Source organism: Rhipicephalus microplus, chromosome X, assembly GCF_043290135.1.
Source record: "Rhipicephalus microplus isolate Deutch F79 chromosome X, USDA_Rmic, whole genome shotgun sequence".
In the NCBI taxonomy this organism is placed as follows: Eukaryota; Metazoa; Arthropoda; class Arachnida; order Ixodida; family Ixodidae; genus Rhipicephalus; species Rhipicephalus microplus.
Window position 1 is genome coordinate 153992161 of NC_134710.1, and position 14590 is coordinate 154006750.

Sequence of the window (14590 nt, forward strand, 5' to 3'; positions counted from 1 at the left end):
TGTATAAAAGAAAACGGCGAGCATTTTTTTTATCGAGCTTCTGTATTACTGCCATGCAACGAGGAAGAGGCGGCTAGTATATTCACCTTCATTAACGGCATCATCATTCATGGCAGCTGTGTGAAAGGGCGGGCACATGCGCAGTGTCGGTGCAGTCTCAACGGTGTGCAGCTCAGCTGATGGTTCCCGGCGATGATGGTATGCGGGCAGCTCTGGACCTTTTTAGACAAATACATCGGAAGGCCTTGGCAAGCATTCTGCACAGCATCCAGCAAAAGTTTTGGAACATTGGGTGGCATCTTCACGACTCCTCCAATTAGTCGCTGGTTCATGCAAAAGATCTCATTCTCATCTAAATACTTTTCACACATGCACTTGCGAGGAATCAAATGTGGAACCTCCAGTTTCTTGTCACAGACTCGCCGTTCGCTGTCTAGGCATTCAGAACGTGGCCTTCACTTGCAGCGCACAAAGCTCTCTCATAGAGTTACAGCAGAGCTTTATGACCAGCAAAAGTATGGAAGGACTCTGGTAGTGCTATTCATCACTCTGCCAAATGATATCGTCCAAATACCTACAGTTTAAGGGAATGTTTTAATCACACTCTCGGGGATATGATATCTATGTTAATAGCCTCAGACCCTGCTATAATCAGGACCTGTTGCTCTTTTTGGCGACATATGCTTACAATATGGCCACAGAAGTTACTGGGTTTTTCCTTTCTCCTATACATATGAGAGCCCTATTCTACTCTTCACACCTTTTTCCCATATTGACCTCATGCTTTTGAGTGCTGCCTAGCCTCTGAGCTTGTTCATTGTGCTGAAGAATGCCAGCATCTAGCGCCAGAAACACAGGGTCTTCAGAAAGAACAACTGGACTTGGGCGGACCTGTGCACACCTTTTCTTTTTATCTGTGGTTTTCAAGTTCATCCCATACTCTCAACGTACCTGAAAATTTGCAGTCCTTATTCTAGTTGTTGAATGCACATCACCAGTCAACTGTTTCGTCAAGTTTGTATGCCCTCTACGAACAGACGCTGTCGTGCTCGTGAGACAGCCCACCTCAGTCAGTTGGAGCTCTATTATGATCCCTTTGCTTTGGTTTCACCTTGAGTTTGCCAAAATGGTTCCTCTTGGCTGCTAGAGCCATTGTAGTAGGGAATAAAGGCAGATGCAATTTATTCAGAAGACAACAAAGACCAGCAGATCAGTGAGCATGAGACAGTCTTGGGCAGTAACTAGTCACAATTAACGTGTTTCCGGTAACTAGTTATTTTTTTTCAGTAACTTGTAGTTGTAACTAGTTATATTTAGGTTGAGTAACTTGTAGTTGTGATACTGTTACATTTCTACTCAGTTACTGTAATGGAAAATACAGTTACAGTTACATTTGTTTTGATAAAAAATTATCCAATAACAACACTTGTTAACAGCCGATGTTAAACATTCTTCCCGTTTTCCAGCTTTCTTCTTTACCATATCCTTCCCACCTTTCTTTCTTCCACAATAGGGCTTCCATCGCAGTTTATGGCATATTTGGTTGACCGCTCTGGTCCTCTGGCTCATAATTGCCAGATGCAGAGGGAGCTTGCAATAGGAATGTGAGAGGCAGCGTACTAACCGAATACATCGGCGATCTCAGAACGCCCAGAGCAGCGCGCCTGTAGCGCCATCGTGCAGCCAGTGCGAGGAACTGCCCGGTAAACAGTGCTGCGCCTGCGCCGACAAATGGTGATGATCAGTTCAGTGAATATCTCTGATATGTCTGACCTCTCTTGTATTTTTCTCTCTCACACGCACATGTCTAGATGTAGCGAAACCTCTATGAGCTCAACACACTAATCTGGCGATCGTCCTCGACTGAGCTGCTATCCTCAAGGCAAATCACGACGCTGCCTGCGAGCTGCTGTAGTGACAGCATTAATGTTTCGTCCGCTTTCGCGCTAGCCACGTCGTTATTGACATGGTGCATATATGACTTCGTAGATGTGAACTCCCCCCCCCACACACTCATAAACGCCACCAACAATGCACATGCACGAAGTATTATGAGCCCGGCGATGCTCCCTTCCGAAATGCACGCTCGCACTCCTCACCTGTATGGTTCACCTGCTGACAGCTGCGTTATTGGCCGGCTCGTGTCACGTGATCCATCCTCTCGGTCAGATCGCGCCACGCTCTCAATTCAAAGTTAGAGTGGTCGGGAGCCCTCTGAGTCAGAAGCTGACGCTCTGAAAAAAACCAATCGTAGGTAGTCCGAGCGCTCGAATTCTACCAACCGAAGGCGCAGCCCATTTCCAGAGCGCTCTAGAGCGCTCAAAATCGTCTTACCGAATACGCCATTAGAAAAAAAGATCACTGAGAGAAATATATTTCCTGCAGAAGACCGTGCTCGGAGTTCACTTATAAATTACATGTCGTAAATCAGTCATTTTTGCTACTGGACAGCTTGCGAAGTTTATGTCTCGCCCCGCCACTGTGGTCTAGTGGCTAAGGTACTCGGCTGCTGACCCGCAGGTCGCGGGATCAAATCCCAGCTGTGGCGGCTGCATTTCCGATGGAGGCGGAAATGTTATAGGCCCGTGTACTAAGATTTGGGTGCACGTTAAAGAACCCCAGGTGGTCAAAATTTCTGGAGCCCTCCACTACGGCGTCTCTCATAATCAAATAGTGGTTTTGGGACGTTAAACACCACAAATCAATCAATTAAGTTTATGTCTTGTTTTCTATTAGGAGAGGGGAGGCATTATATTACTTTTGTCACTTGAGCTTCCATCTCCGTTCTTCATGTGTTGGTGGAACATTCCTTGGACCAAGTTTCTGAGCTAATCGAGTTTGACAGGTGGCTAGAAAACTGTAGTGTGAAAAGACGGACAGCCTATAAAGTGCCAAAACTTATGGTTGTCAAAGATCTACTCCAAATTCAGAAAATGAGACTTCTCGCTCCTTGTGCAGGTGGCATCCTCAGTATACGCTAGCAGCAGTTGCTGTTGCCAGCCGATGCGTCATAGGCTCGTGATGAATGGATCACGTTCCTAAATGTCTCCCATCCCACCCGCTTTCGCTCATGATCCAGTGTCGTCACGTCGTTTAAGTCAAAGCTATGCCCTGTTCACCAGTGTTCAAGCTTCATAAGAAGGCATCGCATGGTTGACTTTAGCAACCTTTCCTTTCCTGGTCCTTTCCTGCCTGTTTCGCTGATGAACTTGAAGATAATTTCACACTGATCGTCCGAAGGGGTGCGGTCGTTGGGTTTCGTGAATATGCATGGCAAGCTATGGCTGGGCTTAACTGAATAATAATAATATCTCTAGTTTTACGTCCCAGAACCACCATATGAGATGAGGGCTCTGGAAATATCTACCATCTGGTGTTACTTAACGTGCACTGGCATCGCATTGTAGACAGTGAATTTAATGTCACCTATAGCAAATTTCATTCGTTTGTAATGTCATTTGTTTACTGTAACACTGAGAAGCTAATGTTATTTGATGAAAATGGCATTTTCGGTTGAATGAGCTCCTCAAACTTATTCACATTAGATTTCGGACCAAATGCGTATTTTCAATGCCAGGGACTTGTCAGGGAGATGGCTAATGTAGTTCGTCTGCTTCGGTAAACAGTGGTTAAGGTGCTCGGCTGTTGACCCTAACGTCATGGGTTTGAACCCAGCAGCGGTGGTCGGATTTTGGGGGAAGTGAAATCTAGAAGCCCGTGCACTGTGTGATGTACAGTGCACGTTAAAGAACACCTGACGATTAAAATTTCCCTCTATGGCGCTTTTCCTAATCATATTGTGGTGTTGGGATGCAAAACTCCAGTTATTGCATTATTGCTAAATTCTACTGCATGCCGCGATGAGGTGCTTGAGCACATTCTATGCCACTGCCCATCATACCAATATAAACGATGTGGTTTGAAGCCAAGCTCCATCACCTGTATTCACAACGACTTACAGAACAGAATCTCTCTGAAAAGTGACTGCACCTTTGGTTGGTAGAATTTGAACGCGCGGACACCAGGCTACGCCATCTATTCCATTTACTTGATGCACTATTATGTCTAGCTGCGATGACATCATCTACCGAAACATTCTAAATCGCCTCTTGTGTGTCACCAGTGGAGCCATGTAGCAGAGCAAACATGATAACGTTGCGATATCTTGTGTGAGCATGTGACAAAAAGCTCCTATGGTTTCAACTTTAGGGTACGGTAGTAACCGAAGGTAGCTTTTCAAAGCATATTGCATTTACTTTTTCAGGGTGCACTCACGCTTACCGGCGCATTTTCGAAACCCTGGAGGACTTTGCTTTTCATTGATGCAGGAAATAACTGAAAACTTCCTGTCAGTACCCCTTTAATTAAAGATGGTGGACATCATAATGTCTTTCAAGCTCTCACTTATACGATTTGACGATCACAATACCCGAAAAGTAGTTTTTGCTCAGGGGAAATGGCATAGGAATGCAACTTGGTCCACCGCTTACGTTAACATTTTACACGTATTTTCTATGGGAGGTGAATACTAATGCATAGCTAGCAGCTTATTTAATTTTATAATGCGCTGCGATGATTCTTTATTATGAGCATTTGAATTTTGGTGGAGTTTTGCTGCAGACCTGCTATTTCTTTGGACTCGTACTATAATGTCCCTCTGGAGTATCATTTCGTGCCCTTTATCTAATTCAATTTAACTATTGTGAAAGTATATAATAATTACAAAAGTGTTGTTGCCAGTAATATTGATGTTTTATAGGCATACTCAGTCATTAATCTATCAGTGTAGCTTCAATTGTTCTTTGTTTTTTTTTTTTTTACTTTTGTGTCCCTTTAAACCTGCGTTTGTAGTGTCTTGATTTCTTGTTCATTTTGAAACTTAGCCGTATAGGTCACCTTGGTGGCAGAAATCTTAAGCTCCATGCCTCGTAGTAGTCACAGTCTCATCACTAGTTATGAGTATTGTTGAAATGTGTCAGATGAATCATAGGTCTCTGAGGTGTGGACCTCTAGCTACTAGTTTTTGGTAACTGCAGCGCAAATGAATGAGAGTCTAGAACTAAACAATTTTTAATACAAATTGTGAGGCAAGCTAGAAAGCAAGTACAAGCATATTTGCAAAACGTCTGTATAGTAACAACTACCTGACACACAACCCACTGTTGTAGCTTAGGTAGGATGTCATGCTGGTAAGCTCAAGGGTGTGGGTTCAATTGCTGGCCATGTTAGCTGCATTTTGTGGGGTGAAATGTGAGAACACTCGTGTACCTAGATTTAATGGACCACAGGTAGTCATAATTAATCCAGAGAGGCCCACTACGAGGTGCCTTATAATCATATTGTGGTTATGGCAGGAAAAATCCGAGCAACTGTCATTATTAACAGCCAACTGGCAAGACAGGTAATAATCACATGCAGCGCAGCTTACAAAATAGAGTGAACGAAAGTCCTTCAATATTCACTGCGCCAAGGAATATGCATATAGACGAGAGAGCACTGATCAGCATCTGCCAAAAAAGTTTCGCAGGCTCTTGTTGCTTTCTATCCTTGTTGCTTTCAAACTCGGCAGGGCAACTTATTAATTAAAGGAGTCATTTGCACAAACAGAACAAGTGGTGCCTTGATACACGCAAGTTTGATGGAAGCGAGACTAACTTGCCTTTTTGTTCTATGAGCACCATTTAGATTAAACTGGCTTGTTGTACCCTTTTGCAGTCTGATGTTTCTGGCCATGACGCACCCCTAGTGTTGGCTTGGTTTCCGGAATCTTGAAATGCAGTGAAATGGCGTGTTGCGAGGTCAAGATGACAAGTAGGGATAGAAAGGGCATGCAACAACCACATTATTTGTTTATAGCAGCAAGCGAGTGAAAAACAGCAATCGAGTCATGTTTCACAGGCAAAGATGCATGCCTGTGAACTTGATATGCCTTAGCAGAAGCATTAACAGAATACACAAAAAAGAGGTTAAAAAATTGCAAGCCCACAACAGATGACAGAACAGCACTATATCTGTATTGGCACGTGTGTTGCACGGTCGCTCAGCATGAGAGAGTATAGTACGCAGGGCGACAATGCCCCCCAGCAATGCAGGGAGGGCGCGGTCGCTCTGTACTTTTTATTACAAGTACCAGGATAGCAAGAGGTGAAAATATGCTCCAGAAGTACTTTGGTTTGGGCTAGCTGGTTTGTAGTACTCATTTTGAAAAGGGCAGTGCAACGACACAAGGAAAGAAAAATAGAGAGACAAAGAGCTCTCTTTGTTTCTGTCTTTCTTTCCTCGTGTCGTTGCGCTGACCTTTTCAAAATGAGTGAAAATGTGGGCTCTACAAAGCTTCGACAAATGGCGCAACCAGTAGATTCACGCTAAATCATGCCAGCTTTGTGTTCAGGCACAGATTTGTGAACGTACAAGGTGAAAGTAGCAGTATGTTTGTGACACTGCAGTGAGGGAAATGTGAAAAGATACTGGTACGGTCAGTGACAGTGGAAGGTTTAATTAACCCTCAATGTTTGTGTGTCATTGAAGAGTGAGGCAATGAAGAGTTTTTTTTTTAGGGTAAGAAAGCATAGCAAATAGCTAGTATTGTACTGCATTGTTTTGTATTCTTTGGAAGTTGTTTACACATGCAAATATCTAACGGAATGAAACTTGTCAATTTTGTGCCAAGGGCCACACATGCATTCATTGCTGCTCTATTTAGTTTGTGCTGCAGCTATGTAATATCCGCTTATGCACTTACATCAGAGTCAAGATCACCATTAGTCACTAGTTTGATAGTCACATAACATGGTTATCGTTAATTCAACATACTGGTTGGTTTATGTGAAGTTTTAATGTGCATCACTTTGTGAGCTCTGTTCATTGTGGGCACCATGTTGGACTTGAGTTCTGTGCTGCATAACTTGCAAAATTTGTCTGCAAAACTTCATTTAGAATGGTGTTGTAGCCTACTGCTGTAATTTTTAGAATCAAAAGAACATCCCACTTGTTTTGTTTCGGCCAGTGCTTTTGCTCTGTGCCTAAAGGGATTCAAGACATCATCATTTGAGGGAAAACTTGCTTCAGTGTATCAGTGGAACATCTGCAGAGCAATTTAGCTGCTGTATGCAAGTATTGCATACTTGCATACATACTTGCATACTACTTGCATACTGTTGTTGTATGCAAGTACGTAACTAAACATGTACCATGAAGAACTACATTGGCAGAATTTTTTTTTTACTTGGAGTGAGGTGGGTCACCTATGAAAAGGGAATTTCTTTTGGGGAGGAGGCAGGTGAGGGGCAGGGAACCTATGCATCATGTTTTGTTTGTGTTTGCTTTAGGGGGCAAAGGAGCCAGCTCCACTGTAAATCAAGGTACACAAAGCAGTAAAGCTGCCTTGCAGGTACCTCTACTTCTGTAAACAAGTGGATTGGACTGAACTGCTACCTCACCTTTGGTTTTCTAACGTAACTGCTTTGACTAAATTAATATGGGCTAAATGTAATGGGCAAGGTCTTTGGCCATGCTCAAGTCTTGAAAACTCCACTGATGCTTATTGACTTAGCTTATCTTATATCCTACATTTCTTGGAATAGATGGTTTCCAAATAAACATTTTGCTTTTGTTGTGTTCTACAAAGTCGAGGCCTTGGGCCAAGGCCTCCTTGTCAATGGAGGCCACATGTCCATTCATTGACAGTGTGACAACACTTGCTGTCTTTTGTAAGCTTTCTTTGAATTTACTATAAGCACCGTTAATATGTTTTTGCTTAATATGACTATTGCTCAGTCTCTCTGGCCATTTGCTTCATGCAGTTGTCTTAAGCTTAGTAGATCAGCAAGTGAAGTGCAAAAAGGAGGCACAGGAACAGGCAAATGTTCAGTTTTTTTTTCTTCTAAACTTTTAAGTAACTCTTAACTCCAGGATTTCTTGCACTTCTATTATGTGGCACATTTGAGATGCATTTGAGGGTATACATGGAAAACAGTTTGTAGGCTACGCCTCTGTTCCCAGTTTCAATGCTGTATGTGCCGTGAAAATTGTACGCTTGTTTAATCTAGTGAGTTGCAGTCAGTTTTAATATTTTTTCTGATTTCTTTTTGCTAGCATTGGGTTCTTTTGTGTTCGCGTTCCTTTTGCCGTACTTGTGGAGCAAGACGTCCTCTTCATAGATTATGCATGCTCTTGAAGGTTTTGCTGCAACCATCGCTATCTGATTAAAATATCGTATGTGTGCCAACGCCTCCACTCATAGCCTGCGTGGTGGGTGCCACTGTGTTTTTTGCATTTTTAGCAAGACCATTGTTATCAAAAGTTGCTGAGCTTTCTTCCTTTTGTTAAGTGGAACAGGCATCCCAGTTGTTCATAAAAACTGATAAGCAGTTATCCATACTCTATCTGCTGCTCGTCTGGGAAAGGCTTATATGCATATGTGCTCTAGAACTTCGGTCTTTGGATGGCGTGACCAAACTGTGCTGCTACATGGCTTCATTTTATCTTGTGCGAGGTATCCGGTTAGAGTGACGCATCCACCCAGCCTCTGTGTAGTTGTCCATACAGGTGAGATCAAGCTTAATGGCTTAATGGTAATACTTCATTACTTCTATTCTTCGAGCCTAGTTTTTACCCCAAGTTGGTGATACGTCACCTCTGTACAGGATGTACAAACTTGTGAATACATCGAAGAAATGCTTTGACTGCAGGATATTCAAATCCTGTGTGATGCTTAACCTATGGGCTAAAATGCAACAAAAGGATGTACAATATATTTTTTTTTTGCATTTTATATATGTGTACTGACCACAACATTTTACTGGTACTGTGGCACAAGAATCCACATAGTTTTTGGCTGTTGTACTGCTGAATTCGAAAGAGGTACGGATAGTGCTGAGAAGAGGTCAGTCCTAATATTATGTTTGCTTTTTCTGGAGCTTTGAGCAAGCATAAGGCCTAGTTTAGGTAGGCTGAGTTTAGAATTTTTGTGATAAAATTGTTTTTTTATTTATGAAACCAGCAAGATGGGAGAGTTGGTGATTGTGCTTCATGCCAATTTTTCTATAGGCATGAGTTGCGGTAGCATGTCGCCTGGAGACGTGAGAGGGATCCACCAGACAAACCAGCATGCAAACCCAACTACAGCACTCGGTAAATCGCTTTGCACTTTTGTAGTTTTGGAGTCCATTTCATGTACAACAATGAAACTTTTCTACTGATGTGCACATTCCTAGGTATTGGTTGCAGCCCCATGGGGAGTAGTGACATGAGAACGCTGCATCCTGTCATTGACTCTGACCGAGGTGGGTGTTACTTCTGCTGTTTAATCTTTGGATTTTGCTGTCACTTTTCAAACTTCCAACTTATCTTGTTTAAAATGGTTTCCAATGTCACTTATTGCAGTGGTCAACCTCCTTATACTAGTATTCATAAGCATCACCACTCTTGCTTGCATAGGTCGGCAGAATAACTAGGGGCTTATTCATACCCATATGCACTCGCACTTGTTGGCATTTGTTTACATTCTTACTCGTGCTCCCCAACACTCAGTGGCATTCTTGGTAATTTCCGCTTGCTCTTACTAGTACCCTCTCATACTCATTACTCTATCAACTTCCACTCACTTGTACAGACTTGAGCCCATTCACATTCCCCAATTGTCAGTGGCTTTCGTTCAACTCATTCTAATTGGCACTCACTCTCAATAATACTTATGTTCCCTCACCCCTTTGCTTTTTAAAAAGGGTTCTTCTTGTATGCATGCAATGATCCTGGAGCTAGTTTGAGTCATTGTATCCTAAGTGAGTAGGCTGACCGATACTTGCCTCTGCATGGTATTATTTTTTCTGTAGTAATGTCATCTGCAACTCATTGATGAAATAATTCAGGTGCAAATAAAATTATTTTATAAATCTTTACATATTTTGTATTTAGCTTGTGGTTAACATAAAATACAAAGTTCTCAACGATGTGTGCGCACTTTGCATATTTCTAAAACTCTGGTCATATAGTTAGTCTTTCCAACATTTTTTGTAAGTGTTATGCACTTTCAGTGATGGAAGTGCTGCTCTAATTGCTCCAAACTGCTCCAAAAGATAAATGCTACTCCAAAGTGCAATATTTGCTAGTACCTTCTCCAAACCTGCTCCAAAATGATGTTGGCAAACTAAAAAGAATGAAGTTGAACCATAGGACCATCCTTTGAGCCTAAGCGAAACCAAGAGCAAGTTGTATACACACTATTATCATCCTAGTATGCAACTCAGTGGCGTAAATCCAGAAAATTCACAAGGGGTGGCACATAGCAGGCCATGTTGACTAATTCATATTTTTATTATGGGTTGTATTTTTATTTATATGATAATTAAATACTGCTTTGAAAGAGAGTTTTAAAAACAAGCACGGTGTCCGAGCTGGAGCAATCACACTGTTCTATTCAGTCTCTTGTTTTTCTTTTTTCACCTTTTTGCGATTTTCATAGTTCACACAGCTGAAGGGCATTTAACACAGGTACACAGCAACAGATAAAGAGCCTTTTAAAATGTTGATTGTGCTATACCTAACTGTTAGCCCAATTATATCACATGCTCAAGCTGAATTTCAAGGGGGACACTTGCAAGGTCTGTCCTCCCCAGCCTGAACACGGAAACTTCCGGACTCCTTTGACCCTGCTCCGCCCCCATAATTTACACCTATGATGCTACTCTACAGCTTGTACACAAGCTGCATACTAGCATACGGCATGTTTTATAACAAATATCATTATTTATTAGATGCTTAAGTGATATTTTAGACTGCAGGAGCCGTTATGAACATGCGTCTGTTTTGAAAACGCTAATAACAACCCTAAGCTGTAGCATTTTTTCTGCTTCAAAGACACTTAAGCCTGCTCCAAAGCACCATTTTTCCTGCTCCAGAATCTGCTCCAAAAAGCAAAATGTCGCTTTCATCACTGCACTTTGCACTAATCTAATTGGAATGGTTAGAGTTAATATTACAGCTACGATCTTGATATTTGTTTGCCATTACAGGTGCATAAACTGGAGAAATTTAACTGTATGAGATTTCACTCCATAAAGGAAATATTTAAAAATTTCATAAGTGAACTTAGCTAACTATGCATGTTACACCAAATTTAGCTTAGCATGACTATACTCAGTCATTTACTATGGTCCACTTTTTTAAAACACATTCAGTTCAAATTAAGCAGTGATGTGATTGCTGCACAGTTGCTCCTAACTGCACCAATAGGTGAAACCTACTACATCCTGCTACATTTCAGTAGCAATCTCATAAGTTGTGCCAGGCGGGCTTCAAGACATCATTTTTGCAGTTTTAGAGAGAGGGAAGAAAAAAAACAAGATGGCAGGCGCTCGAATTACATACATTAGTTACCGTTGTCATTTCTTGTGGCAATTGGAGCAGATAGACGAGAGCTTTCTAGTTATGTGCTTAACGGAGAATGTACTTAACAGAGAATATTATTTATTGAGCTAATGGTGTTAAGTAAGTCAATTGAAGTTTCCACCCACAAGTGAATTGCAGTTGCTGCCAAATTATTTATTGAGCTCACAATAATGTTCATTTCTCACCACCATTCGTGTTATAACTTTGCCCATTGCAACCCTCTTGGCCAGCTGCAAAGAGATGCACACAATATCTCATAAATAGTGACTTATGCATGGAACCATGTGCCTTGCCGTAAACTTTTGTGTAGGGAAAATAGATGGCGGCTCATGAAATAATGTAAGCTGGTAGATTGTGTGAAAGCTTAATGTGCTAACTTAGACAGCGATACTGAGGAGGGGAAAGTGGGACATGAAGTTGCCATGCATTGTGCCAGGCATGATCTATAAATAATTGTATTTATGAAAATGTGTTTATAAATGCAAATTTGATTTCATCACTACTGTATGTCTACATTCAATTCAGTCGTTAAACCTGCATGCTGAGTTCACTAACCAGAAAAGGGTGGGGCGGTGGGGGGGGAGGATGAGAGAGAGAGTCTCTACTACATGGTGCCAACTACCCATTTTATCTAATTACATTGTCGAGTCAGAATGCTGTGGGTTCAGAAATAATCGAATATTTTTAAAAGCAGTAATTTTTATTAGGCATGTTTTTTATATGAACATTGATTGCATTAATTACAGCAAGCATTGCAAGTATACAATTACGGCTTTTCGTTTTAGTTGAGACATTTCAAGTCAAGTCAAGTCAAGTCAAGTTTATTAAATCGTTCAGTTGAGTTACATGGTTAGCGTTATTACAGCAGGAGGTCCCAAAGTTTCAGAGAAACTGACAGGGGGACCTCCTTTGGCTACATGGATGGGGTAATTACAAAAAATACAGCAATAGTATACGGACTTCTGAGTAATAATGAATAATCTTGATTAACAATAAAAATATGATCAATACACAACATAATGGTAATACTCACTATTGAAAAATAACAAGGAAATAGTCAAAAGCAAGTGAAGACAAAAACAATATTGACACAAAAAAAGCCTCAGGACCAGATAACATTCCAAATTTGTTTCTCAACCGATATGCGGAGTGGATGGCAAAATATCTGTGCATCATATTTGATAAATCCCTAGCAACATGCACCATACCGGATGATTGGAAAAAAGCGAAAGTTAAACCGATACACAAATCAGGCCCAAAAGATGACGTAAATAACTTCAGGCCTATATCTTTTACTTGCACTTGCAGCAAACTTCTTGAACATATTATCTTAAAACATATCAATATATATCTTGAAAACGAACGCATCCTGTCGCCTTCTCAACACGGTTTCCGTAGGGGGCTTTCTACAGTCACGCAACTAACAGAACTAACCCATGATTTATCCTTAAGTGTGGACAACCAAAAACAGGTCGACCTTATCCTATTGGACTTTGCAAAAGCCTTTGATAAGGTTTCGCATAAAAAACTAGTACAAAAGTTAGAATGTACCTTAGGCAATGGCTCCGTTACGAAATGGATAAAAAACTATCTTACCGGTTGCACACAATTTGTTGATTTCAATGGACAAGTATCCACAACAGTTCCCGTCAAATCCGGTGTTCCCCAGGGTTGTGTTCTTGCTCCGACCTTATTCCTAATTTTTATCAATGACCTACCCTGTCAAATTCCCGTCCACGTCAGACTTTTCGCGGATGATTGTATAATTTATCATGAAATAAACTCTGCAGAAGATCATCTTGCCTTAAACAAAGCCCTCGAAATAGTATCAAACTGGTGTTCAGATTGGCAAATGATACTTAATGTTAAAAAATCAGCTATAATGACAGTAACAAGAAAAAGGGAATGGTCAGAGTTCTCATATACCATCAATAGTATCCCACTTCCTAGAACAAGTCATCATAAGTACCTTGGCCTCACCTTTACTAGCGATCTGAGATGGGATGCCCACGTTTCTAACGTTACAGCTACCGCACTGAAACGACTTTTTTTTCTGAGACGATGCCTTCGACTAGCACCTTCTGAAATTAAACTGTTAGCCTACAACACGTACGTGAGATCTGTTCTTGAATATGCGAACATTGTTTGGTTCCCGTACACAAAAAAACATATTGCGAAGCTAGAAGGCGTGCAAAGAAAAGCTGTTCGATTTATCTTTAACAAGTTTAAGCAAACAGACTCACCAACTGAAATGCTCGAAGAAGCGGGCATGCTAACGCTGCAAAAACGAGCAAGACTAGCACGCCTACGATTCATGTACCAGCTACGCCATAAGCAAACCAACATCGATGCCTCCAGGTACATTACACTTCAACAATCACGACCCACCCGTAAGAAGCACCCCGAAATGCTACAAGAATACGCATTCCGTACGGAATGTTTCAAACACTCATTCTTCCCAGCATCAATAAGGGAATGGAACAGCTTAGCAGCTATGATTACTAGCAGCAATTCTTTAAATATTTTTTCACGTCTTGTTGAAGAACATTTGCGTTTGGAACCCTGAAAATTGCGCTATTGTGGTCATCTTTGCAAAATCCATTGTTTTAGACTGTGTTATTTTGACTCTTCCACACTGTAATCATTTGGATATAGTACAATTACTGTTAGAACTTTGTTGTTAGAATTTGGTTAGAATTTGTTTGAATTTGATTGTTAGAAATTGTGAGAACTTGGTAGCATCAATGTAACGCGTATCCTAAACGATGTATAACTTACGGATGTTTTTATTGTGTGCTTTTATTGTGTGTTTTCCCGATGTCCTTTCTGCGAAAATCCCGACAAGGGATTGGCAGTATTTTTTTTAAAATAAAAATATTAATGAACTCTACATGACAAATGCAACACGTTTCATTATCAGTGTTATCAATTATACAAAGGCAAATTGAAGTAGTAAAATAGCACAGAACTGTAGAGAGCTATTAACAGTTAATTACACAAATTGGATGAGTTGATTAATTCCTGAACGTAATATTTCTTACTACGCGAAGTGAAAATATGGATGTTATGCGATGATTTCAATCCGAAAGGCAATGAATTCCAAATGGCTATGCTAGTAAATAAGGTTGAGAACTTGCCGTAGTTTGTCCTTACGGCCGGCAAAAGAAAATTATTGCACTGGGAAAACCGGGTGATGTTACCA

General features: G+C 41.1%; 2 protein-coding genes across 9 annotated transcripts in view; one reads left to right on the top strand and one right to left on the bottom strand.

Annotated features, from left to right (window-relative positions):
* Positions 1 to 14590, bottom strand: part of LOC142775835 (uncharacterized) — a 66537-nt gene that overhangs the window by 38918 nt on the left and 13029 nt on the right. For 2 of the 5 annotated variants that reach the window (XM_075878045.1, XM_075878047.1), the window contains exons 2-4: positions 2100 to 2234; positions 1625 to 1719; positions 87 to 218 (exon numbers count right to left, since the gene is read on the bottom strand). In XM_075878045.1, coding sequence (XP_075734160.1) covers positions 87 to 218; positions 1625 to 1676 — 184 coding nt within the window. In that variant the 5' untranslated portion in view covers positions 1677 to 1719; positions 2100 to 2234. Of the gene's footprint in view, positions 1 to 9; positions 258 to 1624; positions 1720 to 2099; positions 2235 to 5659; positions 5768 to 14590 lie in introns of those variants that run through there. The other 3 variants (XM_075878046.1, XR_012887060.1, XR_012887061.1) reach the window with 3 other exon arrangements.
* The window catches only part of LOC119177052 (uncharacterized), an 87277-nt gene that overhangs the window by 8695 nt on the left and 63992 nt on the right, over positions 1 to 14590 (top strand). For 3 of the 4 annotated variants that reach the window (XR_012887058.1, XR_012887059.1, XM_075878044.1), the window contains exons 1-3: positions 8009 to 8547; positions 9049 to 9132; positions 9216 to 9284. Coding sequence is in view for 2 of the 4 variants with exons in the window: in XM_075878044.1 (XP_075734159.1) it covers positions 8412 to 8547; positions 9049 to 9132; positions 9216 to 9284 (289 nt within the window). In the remaining 2 variants the exon portion in view is untranslated. Of the gene's footprint in view, positions 1 to 8008; positions 8548 to 9048; positions 9133 to 9215; positions 9285 to 14590 lie in introns of those variants that run through there. The other variant, XM_037428414.2, reaches the window with a different exon arrangement.